At 36.7% G+C, this 21,101-nt stretch overlaps 1 protein-coding gene across 5 annotated transcripts in view; it reads right to left on the reverse strand.

Annotated features, from left to right (window-relative positions):
* Positions 1-1,803: 1,803 nt before the first annotated feature.
* Positions 1,804-21,101, reverse strand: part of ATP2B1 (ATPase plasma membrane Ca2+ transporting 1) — a 64,547-nt gene continuing 45,249 nt past the window's right edge. For 3 of the 5 annotated variants that reach the window (XM_084527905.1, XM_084527903.1, XM_084527904.1), the window contains exons 12-22: positions 18,751-18,988; positions 17,670-17,849; positions 17,502-17,589; positions 17,149-17,255; positions 14,127-14,318; positions 13,716-13,929; positions 13,356-13,567; positions 11,590-11,697; positions 9,328-9,510; positions 8,901-8,987; positions 1,804-4,718 (exon numbers count right to left, since the gene is read on the reverse strand). In XM_084527905.1, the coding sequence (XP_084384031.1) occupies positions 4,407-4,718; positions 8,901-8,987; positions 9,328-9,510; positions 11,590-11,697; positions 13,356-13,567; positions 13,716-13,929; positions 14,127-14,318; positions 17,149-17,255; positions 17,502-17,589; positions 17,670-17,849; positions 18,751-18,988 (1,921 nt within the window). In that variant the 3' untranslated portion in view covers positions 1,804-4,406. Of the gene's footprint in view, positions 4,719-8,835; positions 8,988-9,327; positions 9,511-11,589; positions 11,698-13,355; positions 13,568-13,715; positions 13,930-14,126; positions 14,319-17,148; positions 17,256-17,501; positions 17,590-17,669; positions 17,850-18,750; positions 18,989-21,101 lie in introns of all 5 variants that reach the window. The other 2 variants (XM_084527907.1, XM_084527906.1) reach the window with 2 other exon arrangements.

Below are 21,101 nucleotides of genomic sequence, written 5' to 3' on the forward strand. Positions count from 1 at the left end.
GGTTGGACTGTCCCTTGTCAGAACACCAGAATTTGGGGCGTCAGGTGATGTTTCAGTATTCTTAAGCACACACTAAAATCAAAAGTTCATTTTCCAGAAATCCCTTTGCTAGTATCCTACCAACCTTGAATTCCTACCATCTTCCAGCAGGGGCATGCCAAAGAACCTTTTTCAGTTTGACGTTTTAAAAAATATATATTTTTTTAATATAAAAGGAGTCTTGTTGGATGAGTTTAACAGTGGAGTAGGGGATTAGAGGAATTCAGTAAATCTTGAATGGCTGAAAACAAATTATCATTTATCTTCTACAATACTGGGCATCCTTATGCACATTTTCTACAAATATATCCATAAGATTAACAAGCTATGAAGTGGCCATAAAATTGTAGAGACACAGAACATAGTACACTGTTTCCTCCACAGAAGGCAACAGAAGTCTGCTTGCTTCCTTGCAGTTCTTAGTATTTTGGACAAACCATGTCACTCTTCTTGTTATTATATGATAATATATATTAATGCTACAAAGGTACTAAAAGCATAGGAGGCATATCTAATTTGCTTACCCTACTGAGGAATAGTCCCTGCTTTGCCAAATTTGCAGCATAAGTATCTCTTACTGTATTCTTACGCATTGCAACTAGAATAGTGTTGTCACTCTTAGTGAGTTACCTATTTCATGCTGCATTCTTTCAGGTATTTAAACCCATCCCATAAGCAAATCCTCATCTTAGGTCTTACTTTGATCAAAAAGGGCAAGTAGTACCTGTAGGAGGCTTTTGGATTAGACACCGTATAAGCCAACTCCTGGATAGATGCTGCAGTCTCCTGAAGAAGTTGGTTAGTTCTGTATACAGTCCAGGGGAGAAGGTAAGCAGGAGCAGCGCTCAGGCTCTTGACTCTGACCCAGATATTTTCGTGACATGGCCCTGAATAAGCAGACCAGATCCATCCGAAGATAACTTTAAGTCGGAGCTGGACTCTCCATGCTGGTCAGGCTCATCCAACAAAGTTAAGGTATTTCAGTGAGGGCTTGGAATCTGTAGGATCAGAAGATATGCACTGCTTGGGGAAGGGGTGGAAAAAGCAGCTCTTTAGAACCAAGCATTTTGCATCATAAAAGCAGAACTGACGTTAAAACATTCTACTTTAATTTCTACAGGGCTTAATGTGATCTGGACCCTGCAAAAGCTGAACATATAAGGCCTCTGCAACAACTTCCCAATACAGTCAGACATACATTAGTTAACCCTTTATATTACATGTGCTTGTTCACCTTGAAACATACTGGAAAGCATCCTATTGTTCAAAAAAAAAAAAAATGCCTGGGAGTGTCAGTTCATTTTTGGATGCTCACATTTGCTACAGACCCCAATCATTGGTTTGGCATTATGGCATTTGTATCCATTATTCTCTTCAGAATATTCCATGATGCAGCGCTTTCCTCTTCCTGTTAAGACCAATACAGAAAAAATGAATCCTCTTTATAACAGTTAACTTTTCATTCCCCTTCCCCCAAAACCAAGATTAGGTGTCCTACTTTTTGTCTTATACAGAAGTGTATTAGATATCCTACCCAAGGCACAGAATTCAAACAGAAGTAAACCTAGAACTGTACTTAGATTAATGCTGGTATTTAGGTTAATGCTGGTATTGCTTGATCATAATACCACGTATACTGTAACTTCTTGAAAACGAACAAGCTTAAAGTCATTGCTGTAAGAGCAGTTTTTATAGAATTAGCACACATTTCAGGTTTAAATTAGCATTGTACTGACATTCAAGAATTTCAGTCCCCATACAGACTGAGATGAACAGCACATTTATTTATTTCAGTTACAAGAAAGACAAGTAAGTAAACCTTACAACCAGAAAGGCAATGAAGGCCTCATTAGCTTAGTGATAACCATTTCATAATCTAGGCAACATGTTATAATTTCTTGAGATCACAAAGAAAGCATACTCCCCCCCCCCAACAACTTTTCCTTATTTAGTTTTCACTTACACTTCCTATAAGAACAGCACACTGATATTAACAGAATCAAGAGGGACCACTGATGTACAAAGCCTACATTCAACTCCCCTGTCCCTCCAAAAGGCTTAAGTGTAGAATTTATTCCAAAAAAATGATACAATGCAGTCATGAACACAACTAGAAGATATAAAAAATAAATTATGTTTTCAAATGAAGTTATGATGCATTGAATCGTCTCACATGGTAGTGTACTTTATGGATAAACTTCCCGCATTTTAAGCCAATGCTTGTCTGACTTTTGTAATAGGGGAAGAAAAAAAAAAAACAGCTTACATAAAAAAGAATTACTCCACCAAGCATGCTGAAGAAATCTGAAGTGAGGGAAGTGCTCTAGAAAGGTGGGAAAAGTTATTATACAAAGTGTCAAGTGCAATCCCCCCCCTACCCCTTCTGCCTAGAATTCAGTGTATTTACCTAGGTACAATAGAAAAGACTGAATTCAGAGTGGTTGACAGTGGGATACAGTGCTCTATGTCCAACATTAGCCGTTGAGGAACAAACCCAAGCATGAAGGTATCCCACCACAAGGGGAAAGATGCTGGAGCTCATCTTCCTAACCTGCTCATTTCTGCAGTTTGCTCTAGTGTTATCTCTTCCCTCATTACAAACTTAATTCCTTTCAAGGGACCCATTTAAAAATTTTCCAAATTTCTGAATTATTCTGGAAAAAAAAAACACCTATAGAAGTGTTATGTTTAAGAAGACAGAGCTGTCAAAAGAAAAATAGTATGAAATTCATGCTCTTCTGAACAGTAGTGGACCTAGAAGACATGGGAAGTACCAGCTCAAGTACTGCTCCACCATCCTTAACTGTTTCAAGAATCCAGATGAGGCAGACCATGGCTTTTTCAGTCTATCACTAATAGGTCCGTTTTGGTACATGAACGTGAGAAATATACTTTCACTGGTGCTATCAGTCAGTTCTTCATTTAGGTGGTCAGGAATATAGTCCTTATGCAGTACTCAGAGTGCATCTTAGAATTCCAGCCAGACCTGTTCATTTCCAAGTACTTTTGGGGCTCATTGAAGACTTTTGAGTACCTTAAGCTTACATTCATTATGAGGCAGCCACCATAATTCCATTTACCCAAAGTACTGCTTTAGTGGGGCTGTTACCATCTTGAAATTGTAATTTAAAGTTAACCAGTAATACAAAAGAGTACTTTTCAATGTTTCCTGTGAAGGAGCTGAGGAGAAAAAAAAATCTGTAATAAACCATTGCTGCAATTTTATTTTAACAAAAGGGCAGATTTATTCATGTTTACAAACAAGTTTCAAAAACAAAAAGGAGAACATGTATGCTACCCACTAACAACCTTTCAAAATGCCAACAGCCCTCATGCCGCATGAAGGATTCTATAGATTAGAAAAAAATCACAGTTCCACTCACAGTTCACCAAGACAGCACTAAACTAACATGTTTAGACAAAAACAAAGGACTAAGATTCTGATGTATTTCGATTTAATCCATTTTGCCCGAGATAACAGAAATATTTCAAGCAAGTTCCATCACATATTGATGTCCTGCATTAAACAATCCTACTAAGTTCTGAACAAAAGTTATTCAGTAAGTTTCTCAAAATTTTTAAAAATTAAACAGTTGTTTCAAAACCATTAAGTAGTAAATGTATTTAAGAAACTAATTAGGACAGAGGCCATAACTTCATTAGAACACCACTGCTCATGTTTTTACAAAGCATTAGTGTTATCTATTTGGCTATTAGTATTAGCAATTTATCTACAATATTTAACAAGGTAAATTGCAGGCAAAATTTAGTACAGTTTCAATAGAAACACCCTTTTCCTGAAAATACAGCAGTATTTGAAGGACTAGTTTTTTTTTTTTCTTTTTTTTTTTTTTTCTTTTTTCTCTTCTCTGCATCATTTATAAGGAAGCTTCCCATCTATGAACAGGAACAAAAAAGTATCTACAAACCTTGTAAACAGATCTGTATCATTTATAAACATAAATAATCCAAATTATTAACAGCCAACAGCAGAAATTAAAGTATCAATTCAACAATCCAGGGCCTCCTTGCCCTTCCCAGCCTTCCCCTCAAAAAAGGATCAAGATAAACTAAAGCTCTGCTAACACACTGTTCAGGACCATTCTTAAGTACAACAGATGATCCACAGGTCACTTATGCTGAGTTACTCTTCATCTGTCAGAGTTCATTATTACTCCCACCCCCAGAAAAGCACCCTCCAGTCTGGCAGAAAGCTTTTTTTTTTAAAAAAATAAATCTACATTCGTACAAGTGTGTCTTCTGTTGAAGTCCAAGACAAGAATATCATCTTGTCCATCATAATGTGTGAAGAGACCCAGTTTCAATTTCTTTACAATGCAGCTAGTGTATTAACATTCAGCTTACAATCAGAGTGATGTTTCCAAACTATGTAGCGGGCTCCCTGGGGATGAAGAGGTAGCAGACTTGTTCATGTCTGTTGTAAGGTGAATTCCACTGTCAACCGCATTGTTATTTTTATTGGGAGAGGGTGGGGGAGTAGAGTTGCGTTTTGTTGGAGCATCATCTTCAGCATCAGTATCATCAATAAGGGGAATATGAGGCTCGGAGTCTTCTATTCTAAACTCAGGATGCGTCATAAAATTGTGAATTGAGCTTCGTGTCTCAGGTTTCTCTAGTCCCTCGTACAAGGAACTACGAAATGCATTCACCACTCGGATCTGTAAACAAAGAAAAAGGTTGTTAAAACGCTGCGATCTACTGGTAATGGTATGGTTCTTATGAGTTTGAATCCACAAACAGCTAGACATGAGTGAATCGAATTTATATGTGATGCAGTGGAACTTGCAATAAACTGTAAAATGAAGAGCATTTCAGTAGAGCACTGCCAGTCTACACAAGAGGAATAAAAATTGTGAAAGTACTGCAAGAAGCTGAAGGGCCTAAAAATTCAGACATGGCACTAGAATTGTTCAATTACTTAACATGGGCTAAGCATTTTTCAAGTGAGGCCAACAATTATTTATTTATTCACAAATTAAATAAATTTCAGTGAGTTTTATTGAATACTGGGGGGGCGGGGGGGAGAGATGGCGGGCAGAAAGGGAGAATGGGGCTGAAAATAAGTTAGAGGGTAAAAGGGTTACTAATTCTCATGCTAGGAATTAGGATGTCAACTGACTATGAAAAAGCCAAGCATGTGTAAGCCAATGTCACAATGACCAGACGTTTATGAAGTCATGCAAAAAAGGATACCACTGTAACAGCTGTAAATATTCGAGTATATACCCTTCTATCACACTAGAGAAAGTTTCTTACTTAGTAATGATTTGGAAGCTTAATACCAGAACTAGGAACCTGAATACTGTATTATACACTTAAAATGTAGTCATGACAGGTTCTAACTTTGAAGACACTACTGAAGTAGCACAAAGTATGAGAAAAGCAGGTGATCAGCCTTAGCTTACTTGAGTTTTCAATTTCCATTGAATTCATTGACAAAATTCCCAGGCTGAAGTCTTTTCACAGCTTAACTAACATTTTTCAAATTAGAATACTGAGTTTACAGAATTCATGAATAAACATTTCAGAATAGAATTGGATATGAAATTGGATACAGTGAAGTACAATTTCATTTTGCAAATTGTGCATGTCCAAGTTGACTTCAACTTACGCTTTTCAAATTTTGATTTGAAGGATGAAATCACCTGCCATACACCTCTTTCTCCTATGTTCCATGTTTCCCTGACCAACTACAGAATTTCTGTATTTATTCTTGAATTGATATAAATATAGTTAATCAGAAGTCAATGAGCCTTTTGTCTAACACTTTAATCAAAATACAGTTCAGCATCCCCTTCTGTTAGTAGTCTATTCAATGCTCAACATCTCTAAGCAATCCAAGTAAGTCTTCAGGGAAGTAGTTTCAATCCAAAAGCTCCTGTGTTGTACAATAAGAAACAGAGCAAAACTTTCTAGTAAACAAGAATAGCTTACTGTTACAAAACAGTAAGTCGTAATTTAAGAGGACTTTTAAATTAAGACAACTCTTTTTTGCACATCCAAGATGACTTGTTGCAAGCACTGAAGTTTATCAGGACTACTGCTTCCATACAGGATGCACAGAGTTCCTTAATAGTAAACATAAAGCAATTCCAGGTGAAGGAATGAAGCTGGAAGGTTGAGCAGGTCAGGAACATTGGTGTATCTTAACTCCTTTGAAGTCAAACACCCTTGTAGTAAGCAGAAAAGGACTCCCCAAAAGCAATGTGTCAAGTTTGTTACCAGACATGTGACAGGTTCTGACCACTTTCTTTGATCTCTAGAAATAACATTGTTCCCACCCCCCAACACCCATTTCCACTAAGAATTTTACTAAAAACCTATAAAGTCCCCATTTTTATACTGTAGGTATACAGCTGAGACCCAATGACAGTGGAAATCACTGGGAGGTGACAGGGAGGACATGCAACTTTCAATAAAGGGATGACAAGAAATAGTGTTGATGTGCTTGAGAAGTAAAATGTTACAGCAGCATCTAATACTTTACTATTCATCAAATAAAAAAAAAATTGAGCATGCTCCTAAGGAGTTTGCATGTTACATGAGCTTTAAACAAGTCCAGCATGCTGAATAAGCTGTCTTGGCACTTTCCAAGAGAGTCAGCAGTGACAATGCCAAACTGAAAGTTTGCAATTCCTTTATTTGGCATGTTGCATCCCACCACCAATTTGTGGCAAAATGAAATATGATTGCCTCATGGGAATAGTTTTTCATTGCTTACAGATGGTAAGTTAGAACATAAGCAGTAATGGAAAACAGTTTTTAAGCTTAACAGGACAGCTGTAATTATCATATGAATATAAACATATCCACAATAAAGTTATTTCCGTGCATGTGAATCAAGACTAATCTGGACACTCCTGTGAACCCAGGACCCTTAGAAAGTCAGCCATGAAGGCAGAAATCAGATAAACAGCATTTTAAGTAATAAAAGGTAAAAAGTAGAATTTTTAAAGCTTTATTTTTAGCTACTAAAGATAATTAGACAAGAGAGCTAACTATAAATAAATATCATAAGTGAGGAGCAAACAAGACAATTTGTTATGTATAATTTATACTGTCATCAGGCCTTTCTCATATTAGTACCAGAATAGTAAGGAATGCAGTAAGCACTCCAAATCCTCCTGGCCAGATGGCTGCTTAGAGCAGCAACCTCGCTTCACAGGAACATCTGAACTGTCTTCCAGCAAACAGCTCCAAAAAAAGAGAAAAATGAAGTAACACATCTGCTTCCCATTAATATACATTACTTATCAAAAGATGTTCTCCTGGAGGGTGTAGCAGAAGGCTGTACTTCTCAGTGAGACTCAAAAACTACTTCTGCACTACTGTAGCATTGGTCATTTGATGTAATGAGATGCTGCAGTGCCCATTAGATTCTGCTCAAATGACAGCATGGCATGAAGTTGCTCTCTAGAGAATTCTGAATGTCTAATTAATTTTCTTGAGTGTAGTTAGGGATACAGGTTACTCATTAGCATTTTAAGTAGGAGATGCAATTCTGCACATCCTTACTGGTAAATCTACTTTTCATTTTGTGTTCTTTAGGCATGCAAATCTGTGAGCTGAGCTTCTCAATAATGCTGCAAGGTAGGAAAATATCTGTGTCACCAACGGAGAACAGGTTAGCTTGTGCAAACTAGCACAAATTCTGGCCAAGCCGGAAAAAAATCAGAAGAGAACAATTAAGGCAGCTCCTTAAATTAAGGGTCTTCGTCCACCTGGTAATCTGAAATCTTAAAAAGCAGGAAGGGGAAAAAAGAGGCCTTCTCAAAGTTATTTTAAAAAACAATTATTTAACCATTCTATAGGAAATTAGAGAAGGAAGTTAAATGCATAATATATTACTAAGATAGAAAACTTTCAACAATAGTTGAATACTGATAGCTAATATCTAACTGTTACACATCTTCAGAATCCATAATTTAAGCCTACATACATGAGCAGTTAAATTTTTAGCCTCTACAGACAAAGGCTGAAACTAAAATGCCACTTAGATCACAATATCAAGAGGGCAGTTAGAGACAAGAACTGTACTGTCACTGATGGCTTATGAACTGCTGCCAGAAGAACCTAGAAAGGAAAAGAAATCCTTCAAACATGAAAGTTTTACCACTGAGTGCTTAAATATTCTTTCCTTTTTAGATTAGCTAAATAAATGTTTCTTCTGACTTGTATGCACTTAAGAAGCCTTGTTTCGCCACCTGAATCCTGATGTTGAGAAAGTTGTGTTATTCAGTAAAAAAGTCCAACGAAAGCAGAGATTCATAAGTTCCTCACAGGCTACAAAGAAAATGCATTTAGTGCTCTATGTTCTAACTACATTCATATTTTCAAAATACCATTGCTTTTCCATCAGTTTGTTTACCTTTTAGTGTATTATTTGTGCTATATAGAATGAAGACAACTACTTAGTAGACCTAGTTCTACAATTATACACTTAATTCATTTATTCAGCATAAGTCACCCTAAGAGGCATATACTCGAAAATTTACAACAGTTTTCCTGTTTTTATCTTAAATAACCCTCTGTACACAAATGGATGAAGGCACAGGATGTGCAGGCTCACAGCTTTAACGTGAAACTCTTTTGTTGCAATTGTTCCACCTGTTCTCAGCCCTCTAAGAAAAAAAAAGTCTTGAGGACTCCACTTTGTGGAAAAGCTCTATGAAAAGCCTGAACGATGATTTTAAGTACTAAGGAGAAAATGAGAAACGTTAGGTATGTGAATCAGGAAATGTTAATTTCATGCACTTTAGGAACACACACTCACACCCCACAGTAGTAGAAGCAGTAGTAGAGGAAAACACTACATGTGTAGGGGTAGAAATATTTGTTACATCATGGTGCTGGCTGGCGATGGAGGGTTGCCGCCTTAGAGCCCCCTGAATGGTACTTCCACTCTGGAAAGCATTCACTACATCCATCTGCAAGGAATCAGAGATTGTGACAGCTTGCTCAGAGAAGAGAGAGAGAGAGAGAGAGAGAGAGAGAGAGAGAGAGAGAGAGAGAGAGAGGACTATCCCATCTATAATACACAAGAAGTAAAGAAAAAAGGCACTTTTCTTTTTAATACAGCAGAAACACAGGTAAGAGTTGCATTTAGAGCTGAAGAAAACAGAGAACCCTGAGGGATTATACATTCATCCATATCCCCTCTGAGAGTCTCAGCCACACCATTTAGAATTGCCACTCAAAAGACTGAGGATGGAGAGGAGTGATTTCCCTCATAACACCCACTGTGTCCTACCTTCTCCAAGACCATACCTGAGTTTGTATCCTGTTTAGGCCCCTAAACCACAAGATCTGACCACGACGTAATTCTCTCTCAGCATGATCAATCTCCTCCACATCTTCTGCTAGCTCTTCCTCAGGAATCTCTTCCTTTTGTGTTCCATGACCAGCTTCCTTAAGGAATTTCAGGCGGCTGGTTGGAATTGTTGAAATCAACTAACAGTGAATGAAAATCATGAAACAGGATTATTATTTTAAGGGGAAAAAAAGAATAAACATACTAACAGATGCAAGCCTTAACATAAAATCCTGCATACAATTATCAAAGTTGGAAAAAAGATAAAGATATACACGGGTTAAGTGCATCAACGTAGAGCCATCACTCCATCTGAATAGTTGCAAAGCTGTGTGTTTCCATAGCACCTCAACTGAGATGTGAAATTAAACTTGGACTACAAACCTCGAAGACTTCATCCTTAGTAGGGACAAAGATTCCACTTTATAATTACTTGACCATGCCATGAAGGAACAGTATCAAACCTAAGAAAAGCCCTTAATTCTGTAGACTGTACTAGTATCTAGAGCAGGTTAGATGTTAGGAAGAACTTCTTCACTGAAAGGGTTGTGAGGCACTGGAACAGGCTGCCCAGGGAAGTGGTGGAGTCACCATCCCTGGAAGTCTTCAAAAGACGTTTAGATGTAGAGCTTAGGGATATGGTTTAGTGGGGACTGTTAGCGTTAGGTCAGAGGTTGGACTCGATGATCTTGAGGTCTCTTCCAACCTAGAAAATTCTGTGATTCTGTGATAAGCATAACGTGTTGCCTCATATGAGAAGAACTACATTTACTTAGGAGTAGCTACATCTTTTTCAGAAATACAGAAGAGGCATGCATTCCTCTGACACCAGGAAAACACCACTTGCAAGTCATATTGAGTGATATCTCAAAATCCTTATACCAAATGATTAAATTGCTATCTGTTTTTATTAAATTGCTACTTAATTTAAACTAATTCATCTAGCTTAAGATAAATAAAAGCTATGTACATTCCAGCTTTCCTTTTCATCCCCACTTTCTTCAGAGTTATTCTGTTGAACTATGGACTATGTATTTTGATACATCCAATCTAGTAAATCCACATCAGTTCCAAGCCTGTTTTCCTTGAGCATTATAAACCTAGAAGACTATTTCAGCAGCTGCAGAAGAAAGACTGCTCCAAAAGCAAAATAAACTGCCCTTCATACTGATGTGGCTACTATGAATGCTCCCAGCTTACACTTCAGTTTCTACTGTTCTCAGAAAGTCGAAAGTCTTTTGCTTTAATGAAGTGCTACAGCAGCATGAACTGTAGGCCCTGCAAGATAATTTGGATCAAAGGTATTTCAAGCCATCTCAATTCTCTCTTCTAGGCTACCTGTAAACATCAGAGTGACTATTTGATTTTAACTTTTTTTTTTTTTTTAAAAAGTACATTTTCCAAGAGCCTTCTTTATAGTCTTATAGCCACTTTTAAAATATGCATTTCTGCATGTATTCACAAGTAAAATTAATCCTGCCACTTTCATATAAAAATTGAAGTGTTCTTTACAAAATGGAATGGAAGAAACTGTACTGAAAAACTCTTCAAGCGGTATAAAAAAAACTTAGACAACTATGTCATTAAATAATGACAAACTATGTAGCTCTGAAGTTTCGTGTAAATAAGCTTGCTGCTTACAATTATTGTGCATGCAATAGTATTGAAATACAAAAAAAAAAAAGATGCAGTAGCTTAGTTATGCTTCATAACTGTGCAACTGGAGAAGATTAAAGAGAAAACTGTTTTGAGTTTTGCTGTGTTTTGCTATTCCAGAAAGTCCTAAAATACCAAAATACTAGCAAGTATTGCTACAGTCCTGATTCGTCAAGAAAACTATTCAACACCAAGTTAAATATATAGAAACATTAGCATTGCATCTGAATCGTTACAGAAGTTCTTCTAGTACTTATCTGGCTGAAGACAATTTCTTGTTTAAGTAGTTACTACAGGTACTCCTAGTTAAAAGTTGCTGAGCATAAACTGGACATAGCATCTAGTTAGGAATTACAACTACTCAGCCTAGTCAGAGTAAGGAATAACCAACTATGGACTTGCTAGCTATTGACCTAGACTATTTTATGCAGTATTTACTGTTAATCTCCACAAATTCATGTAGGCCCATTGAAAGATATGAGTACTTAAGATAAAATACTTTACATGAAAAACACAAACACACACAAGGAAATAGCTGACATTTTGAAAAAAAGCTAGTTTACCTGGCCCCAAAGTAGTGTTCCCATGCCCAGGAAAACAGACCACAGCCACTGTTCAATTGAGAGTTCTGAGCAACTAAAAGGCTTTCCACCAAACTGCACAATAATTATCTGTGAAAAGCAGTATTATTGAACATACATCAGTGATCTGTTATTAGAAAATTCCATAGTAAAAGATTGTTATAGAAAACGTTACTTTAGCACATAGGATTTACCATCCCATTAAGAAAGTATTTCTTCTGTCTCAGCTGTTGGAACTGTTTCCAAACATGAGCAATCTTCTCTTGCTTTTCAGTTTTTCCAATAACTATTTAGTTATTCTTCAAATGGTACACTCAAGAAAACCCTGTTGGTTACTTCTTCGTGCTTAGTCTTCCCTCTTCATATGACATTTACAGCATATATTTGATGCTACAAATTTACAGTGTTTATTTATCATACTAACAACCATCTGAAAGTTGAATGAACTGATCTAAATGATTAACACAAATCTTAGATCTGCAAGACGTGAACATTTCAGAAGTCATTCAGACTATTACTATGTATCTCAGTGTTAAATGTCAGTTTAGATGTTGCATTATGATGACTTATGTAGTAAAACCCTGGGGGAAGAGTGGTCAAGACCTCAAAAAAAGAGTTAAATGAGCTCCTTCTGACTAACTTATTACAACAATCTGTGCAGGCCCTAATAAGCAAGGTATCCCCACTGCATAGGAATAATATGCATGGAACTCTGCCCTGGAGAATAAAAATTCAAGTAGCAGGGCAAACATCAAAAGGAAACAGTACTGACCACTAAGTAAGACTCCTGACAACTGGAAGGTCCAAGAGTAATTTATTTTATTAACATGGAATAAAACACTAAGACAACTCAAGAGTTGCTTATTTGGGAAGGCATCTGTCCATTAGGTTTATGAAAGGAACACAGTTGTAGGCAGGAGTAATTTCTACATATCTGGATTTGTTGGAAAATAATAGCCTGCTGCATTTGCCAGCCTAAAAAAAAAATGTAACTTCTGGGAAACTGCCACCTGAAGAAGTCTAAAACTGGGAAAGTACGTGAATCAATTTTACATGAAGTAGAGGTGCATACACTTGCACTGCTTGAACTGCTATGTATTTGGTCAATCTTTTGAAATTCAAAGGCTAAGAAGTAGTTTAAGTTGTGTGATGTATCTTAAGTCTAAAATAATGTAAGTCAAAATGATATTTTGTTAATCATTAAAATGTAATATTGTTTTGTTGGTTATTTCACTACATTCACTGGTACGAATGAATTAAAGGTTAATGCTAATGAGGTGAAACTATCTTGTGTAAACTATTTCTTTAAAATAAACTTTGTGTTTCTCAGTGTGTTGACCTGATCAATTTCAGATAATAATTCATCTTGTTAGTAAAGAGAGATTTAACTAACCAGCTCTAACAAATCTGCCTAGATGCGCCAACTAAAGGTCACTAGTCATCACTGTAAATAAGACCTAATGCAATATTACCTGTACAGACAATAGATTTCTATTGAGAAAGACACAGCTTCTTCACATTTTAAGAGACTAAAACACCAAGATCAAATTGAATGACTAGAAAATGCAAATACTAAATACAAGTAATTTTGACTTCAATTTTGACAATTTCAAATAGGTCTTACCTGAAGACCCTGTCAAGCAGGATTTCCAAGTGTTTTACAGTGTGTTTGACTGGTGATTTTTCACATTGTAGAAATGAAATGCCTAGGTGGCTAGCATTTCCAAGGTAAGCAAGAAGTTACTTACCTGCACAACAAATGTCCCCAAAACAATAGCACAGAAGATAGCATTGTTAAAGATCCCTTCAAAAACATTTCTTTCGCCATGAATTTTTCGGGCATTAATTTCATTAAACAGCTGCATCATCACAAATGTATTAAATACAATAGTATAATGTTCTGAAGGAGGGGCATGCAGAGGTGCATTTCTTCCACTATCGATATCAAAAATTCTCTCACCTGTGTATAAAAGACATTTATCAGCAGCTTAAGTTGGTGACTTTACACACACACACAGACAGAACATTCAATAGAATAAAAAAACTAGGTTTAAAGACTTCGTCAACATAGACTTACAGAGTTATGATAAAGTTCTAAGTATCCTTACCAGCAAACAGGAGTGTAAAGACCACTACGAGTTGATAGAATGCGTGACCCAAGATATTCTTCATCATTGTGCGGGAAATCAGAGGTTTGTTTCTACCATAAGGCTTTCGCAGCAGAAGAGCTTCAGTTGGTGGCTCTGTTGCCAGGGCAAGAGAAGCTAGTGTGTCCATTATGAGATTTACCCACAGCATCTGCACAGCTTTAAGTGGAGAATCCTATAAAGATAGATATGTAAACCCTCCAGTTTAAGTGAACAAACTGCAGCTATTAAAAGGTATTTATTGTAAGACATTGACTCAAATGAATTCAAACTCAGTTGTATAATAGTCCAAAGAATGTAATGCTCTTTAAAACATGGCAGTTGTGACATTTGCAACATTTTTAGTTGAAACTACCCATCACCAGTACATACCTGTGTTATGCATGCTCCTGTAAAAGCAACAATTACTGCTACTACATTGACTGTAAGCTGGAACTGAAGAAATTTGGAAATGCTGTCATACACGTTTCGTCCCCACATAACTGCTTTAACAATACTTGTGAAGTTGTCATCCGTAAGGATAATATCAGAAGCTTCTTTAGCTACATCTGTTCCAGCAATTCCCTGGTAGAAAAAGAGAAACATTATGAAATATAACAGGATGCACTGTTGTATACAGTAGAAGCAATTATATCTTTGGTCAGCATTTTAGCATTCACTTTGATGTACCATGTCTTTTGGATTACTTTAATGTAAGCAACCCAAAGCTCTACTGAAGCAAGATTTGCTTCTAAGTTCTACTGCAGAATGAAAAATTATAAAGTCATTTAAAGTATACACACCTTAGTAATAAACAAATCTCAAGCTGACAATAAAAAGACACTGTGCAAGTTCCCCATGTTCAAGTTAAAGACCACCAGATGGTGCAGCACTACAGGTTAGTCCATCTCCCAAGTTTGCTATATGGATTCCAACCAATAGGGCAATACATGTGTACGTGGTGGAGCAATACACATTGCCAAAATCCTTTTGCAGAAACATATTGATGTTGAACAGCAAGACGTGTTATCATCACATGTAACATTGCAGTGCAAGGACATTGTTAGGTTTTGAGCAACTGGAATTTGCTGAGACTATTTAAAAAGTTTAGGTTGTGTATTATACGTAACACTTACTTCAAGGGTGGCTTTTCAAAACACCATAGACAGTAACTCAACAAGAAATTGAATGATCATTATTTTGCTAAGTTACCTGTAAAACTATGTGTACAATTTAAAAGATACCTTCAAATAGTATGTAGTAGGTATTTTAAGTGATCTTTAGATAATTAGTTAGAGATGATGTGTTGGCATATGGGTTTTTTTCTGGTGGCATTTTGTTTTTCTTATAAAAAGAAAAGAGATGAACATAGATAGCATCCCCAACAACACCAACTACAGCAGCGGTCTACAACAGCAGAAATAGCAGAAAACACATTTATCCTAACAAGACTGTTACAGTATAGAGAACATTTCATGCATAAATTTGTAATGTATGCTTTTGAAAATACTCTGAAAACGGCATGGAAGCCTTTCCTTCTCTTGATAGTAATCTATTGGGAAACAATCTAATTCAGTTCATCTGTATGTTGTAGTAAAAGTGTGGTCTTCAGGTATCCGTCCCATCCCACCACCACACCACCAACCACCCCCCCAGTTCAAAAGGTTAATGATGAGCCTTTAAAGACTAGCATGACCGACTAGCACCAGATTGTACTTTGTCAGCTTAAGGCTGAAGAGGAATCTTGAGGCAAGAAGAAGCTTGAAGTATTCGTCTTAAAGTGCTTTGAAGTAGTTAGAAGAGAGCTGAAGCCTACAATATTTAAGGTATGAGCCTGTCTAGTATTAGCACTTAAAGGGTTTTTAATTGATAGGCTAAATCTACTCTAATTGATAGGCAAGCAAGTATTCTAAGGCTCTCTATATAATGGCAGATCAATTTTCATAAATGTTAATCCAGATTTATAAAGCAGAATAAGGAATTTTAAGTCAAATTCAATGCTGAAAGTCACTTGGAGCTTGACTTTTTACTCAGGTAGATAATGACAGGACAAGGGAGAATGGTTTTAAACTAAAAGGGGAGATTTGGTTTAGATGTGAAGAGGCTATTATTTTTTTTTATTTTTTACCACTGAGGGTGGTGAGGCACTGGCACAGGATGACTAGAGAAGTTGTGGATGCCCCACCCCTGGAAGTGCTCAAGGTTGGGCTGGATGGGGCTTTGGGCAGCCTGGTCTGGTGTGAGGTGTCCTTGCCCCTGTCGGGAGGCTGGGGAGTGGAATTAGATGGTCTTTAAGGTCCCTTCCAACCCAAGCTGTTCTGTGACTTTCTGATTCCATTCTATGGTTGACAGTGATAAGGTTTTTCAGGGACTACCTTTATAGCTGTAGTTTATCAAATATTTAATACCATGTAGACAATTGCATCAGCAAGAACAAATACATAAGCCACAACAAGTCAAAAAACAAACAAACAACTAATCAAACTAAAACACTACAACCCCTGCCTCTGGGAGACACATTCAAGTATTAACATTTTTGTGTCTTCTTAAAGATCATTTATTATCTGATAGAGAACTGATGTGTTGTCTCCTAACTCCTTCAGGTCATCCCAGGAAGAGCAAAATGACAATGCAATTTCCTTAGCCACCATAGACTGCTTAGGACTCTGTAACAAGTGTTTAACACAAGGTAAATATAGGCTAAGACATTCTGCTTAATTTTCATGAGCTCTGTTTAAGACTTGGTTTGGCTCCCATATCAAAGAGTGTTTGAGAATTTAAATTGAGAAAGCAGGGTAGACTGAGGAGCCATTCAGACAAATGCAGATTTGTCTGAATCTAGGCTACCACAAAATGCTGGTATTTCAGTTGTACTAGAGATATCATAGTACAGCCTCCAAAGTAATTTTAAACATCAGCTAGGACTCTCTTTCATCCTAATTTCCCTGTTCTTCTGGATCACTTTATGGAAAACATACGAATAAGCTCATTTCATATCATGTATAAGCTTTACTGAACATCAACACAGTATGCTACTTACCAGCTAAAGTCATTCCGCCATATGCTGAACAGAACTGATTGCAGGAATCTTCAGTATCAGTAATTTTAGTGCTACATTTTGCAACAAGTCTTTGCTTTAAAAAAGGTTTTTATTTACAAATGACTGGGGTTTTGCAGCGTATGCTTTATTCAATGGCAAATGCCACAAAGACATTTTTAATCAAATAAAAAGATGGTTAAGTTGGAAGAGTGAGAAACAAGAAAAACTAATCAGTATTAAACATGAGAAGTCACCCTTAACTTAGTTGCATATTAGCTCAGGAAATAAGCCAGGTTATTCAATCTTCTTCCAAGTGATTAGATAAACTGCTTTATCAAAATAGTACTCAAAATACTGAAGGAAAAGAAGTCATACCATGGCAAATCCAACATCCGCCTTTTTCAGAGCTGGACCATCATTGGTACCATCACCAGTTACTGCTACAACTTGCCTCTGATCAAAGACAGTGCTGTCAATTATACCTAAAATAAAATGACATTTCAGTGTTAATAGTTCAAAACAGACAACAAAAAATTGAAGCTGAAAGAGAAAACCATTACCTTCCTCAGAGTCAAAAACACTAGGACTGTCTGTGATTGTGTTGGTTACCCCACTCCCCCTCGCTTAGTAAATAGATCAGCTGGTAGTCATTGGCATTTCCCACTATTCCTATATTATTCTTTCTATAAACAGAACTTTCCTTAGAAGCTCAAATGGTTTTTATTTACCTTTTACTAGAGTGTGTTTGTCAGTAGGAGATGATCTTGCAAGAACACGAAGCTTTGGCCAGATTTTATCTATTCGCTCTTGCTCTATCTACAAAAAGATAGATATTTTGCAGTTATGTGCCTTAACAAAAGAGCTGCTGATTTAACTTAAGTAGTCAGTGTACTTACCTCTCCTTTTTCATTGCGTATTCTCCTGTTAAAGTCTTTGCCCTCCAAACACAGGAAGTCTTCACCAGGATTCAGAATACCACATTTTAATGCAATAGCACGAGCAGTGTTAATGTTATCACCAGTGACCATACGCACAGTTATGCCTGCACGCTGACATTTTTTTATTGCATCTGGTACCTATATGCAAAAAAATGACAGTTAGACTATACAGTTGCTAAAAAAAATATAGATACGTGAATGAATTGTCTTTAGCTCAAACAAGGATAATTCTTATTTTAAAATCAATACTGTTGTTATGGAACATTTCAAAAAGTTTAGTCACCTTAATTCTTTTCCTGAAAAACATATAAATGGCTATTCTGGCAAAGGGTGGTTCTTTTCTGTTTTGTTGCCTTTCCCCCACCCTACCTCCCCGTTTATTTACCCTCTTCATTTTTCAACTATTGCAGTCTTCAAAAAATATCACACACAAACCCCATAATACACTACAGGGTGTAGTAGTAGCTAAAAGGTACCAAATACTGGCTTTACATTTATGATTATGTAATATAAAATACAATTCACACAATACTCATCAGCCCGTAACTTCTCATGTTAAGTGACAGTAATGTGGATCAAAAAGGAGTCCCATTTACATGCAGCATTATAGGATTCACTGTTGAGAATTACTGCCGTCCATGGACCTCAACAACAAGCAGAACTCCTTCGCTCACTTCATAGATCACAAACCCTCCTTCCCATGAGAAGCTGGCAGCAAACGCAATGGCTAAATATGATCCTAACCCATATTCCTAATATTCCTAGTGGTTAAAAAACCACTAGCTCTTCCATCTACCGACACACACTGCTTAGTAAGCGCCTTAAGTCATTAGTTTGTACAGAGCTTCAGTAACACAGCATAAGTGACGTTAAGAAGTTTTAATCTGCTTTTGTAGCTCCATTAACTTTTCCCCCCAAGAAATTAGATTTTCATCTATTAACTATTCTTAAGACAAACAATAGTAATTCAGTTTCTTGTACTCTTTGCATGAATCAGGATATGCTTTAATAGTCACTGCAGTTCACTCAGTGATCCTACCTCAGGTCTCACCGGATCTTCAATCCCAACAACAGCAATGCACGTCAGACCAGTAACAATGTCGTTTTCATTGTCCCATTCCGGCTCTGGTTCCCCAGCTGGGAAGTCTCTGAATGCCAGACAAATGGTTCTGAGACCTTCAGAAGCCATTGGCTCAATTACAGTTTTTACGATATCATCTCGGTCCCTAGGTCTGAATACCTTTGGTTCTCCATTAGCACTCAGTATTTTGAAGCACCTGAAAAGGAAAGTTTAAGTAGTTATCAGATGTTTACCAAAGTTCAGCCTGTTGTGGAAAATGGCTTGTTAGCCAGCTCCAGTAAGTTTCCACAAGTTTTGTTTTCACTAGACTCTCTCACACACAAGAAAAAAATACACAATAGCAGCAACTCTAAGGTAATTGTCTCCATATGCACTTAATCTCTTCCTAATTGTAAAACATACCATCTGCAGAATGTTAACTGAGATGGCTGTCTGTCCTCGGATGAAAATAATGCCCCCTGAATTGAGGAAACAGACACTAGTTGCTTCCTAGAAGTAACCGTTTCTCTACTATACATCAATGCAGTGCTTACATTGTTGGAGTCAGTTCATCTAGTTTCACATTGTCCCAACAAATTGTCCCACCTTGCTAGCAGCTGCAATCATCGCAGAAGTACAATAAACTTCCAGAAGATGCACATGGTGCTTCAACAGCTTTAAGCACTAAGCTTACAGCACTAAAACCCAACTCTGATGGTATGATGAACCAATCCTATCATTGGGTGTAAACTTTACTAGTCTAAAAAAATAAATAAATCAAAATGTACATTTAAAATTCAGGCTATTTGGCAAAGAGTTTTTAATGTGGAGCATTAAATTAAAAACAAATGCTTAAAACTGACTGAAAAGTTTAAGAGGCTAGATTCGAAATAACATATTCAAGCATTTTAACTCACGCTTTTAGTTTATTTCTTCATGCCATAGATGCCACTGCTTTCATAGAGAGCATATATTGATGCCACGAATATAACAGTAACAAGTGCATTTAACAATAAATGTAATTTTGTTCATCTGTATCCTTACTAAAGTTTTGCCATAATTCAATGCCATAAGCACTTGTTTCACCAATCAGTACTGATGTGGCACTGAAAAAAGTAAGAATTTGACACTTTAAAAACATCTGGTAGATCTGACAGACAACTAGTGTTACATACAAATATTTTAGTCCAGTGGTTTAGGAAATTCTCAGGTGCAATACATACAAAGTTTCCACTGCAGCCAGGAAACAAAGATGAAGCAGTTCCTTTACACTTCTTGCTATTTATCAAAACTGAAATTTGAAGTCTGTCCTTCATTTTGGTTATCTGTTCTAATGTCAGCAACCACTAAGTATACCTTGCATTAACTCTAATCATAGGGCTTGTAATGATTTCAAAGCATTCCAAGATGGAAATGCATGGAAACCAGTAAGTTTTATGTAAAGGTTTAATTGAAACTCACTTCAAAGTATTTACTCGAGACATGATTGTAAGGCAAGAGGAAAAAACTGTTCTGCTTTAATTTTTTTGCAGCATTTCTTCTACCCTTACTAGCGATTTCTTTGTATCTTTTAATACATATTATATATATATCCCTATTTAAACTTTCTGTAAATAGTCATACATGTGATAGTAAAGAATGAACAGCACAGCTGACAAACCATGTTACCAGCTCTGTGATTAACTTCTTGCACAGCATAGGCAGAAGGTAAAGAAAATGGCTTAGGGTGCTAAGACTTTCTTAGACAGTGCTGCTCAAATAGCTTTGGGATTACAGTATACCAATAGTATCTAAATCAGTCTAGGTTTTCTTGTTCTTTCCTAGGTACCATTATTATTTATATCTCAATTGTGAACCTAAATGGACCACAGGAATCGGACTGAATGAGTTCTAGCATCTACAGTTTGGTTACTCAACAAGGTAGAAGTAAGGCAAAAACAGGCAGTTACTCACTGATGAAGACTGGTTTAAAATTTAGCTATATAGTAATTCACATCTAAATCTATATTCTGTATCAAAAGGAACTGAAGTCCCTGAAAGACTGACTTTTTGTTGTCAGTACTAAATTGATGAAGAAGGAAAAAATTCATCTTTTCTCTTTAGTGTATTAGTACATCCCTAAGCAGTGATTTTGGGGGCTGGCAGCAAGCAAAAAATTAAGCTGAACTAAAGAACGCAATCTTACGTGCTATGCTCACACAAATAGTATGAAGTTAAGACTGAAAACAGACCAGCTACAACTGCTGTTTCTAGACTACAGGATGCATGCATGCCTTCTCTCCTCACCTGGTTAGGAGTTACCACAGCCTTTTCACACTTTAAGGTTTGTC

Source organism: Aythya ferina (genome assembly GCF_964211825.1).
Source record: "Aythya ferina genome assembly, chromosome: 1".
Taxonomy (NCBI): domain Eukaryota; kingdom Metazoa; phylum Chordata; class Aves; order Anseriformes; family Anatidae; genus Aythya; species Aythya ferina.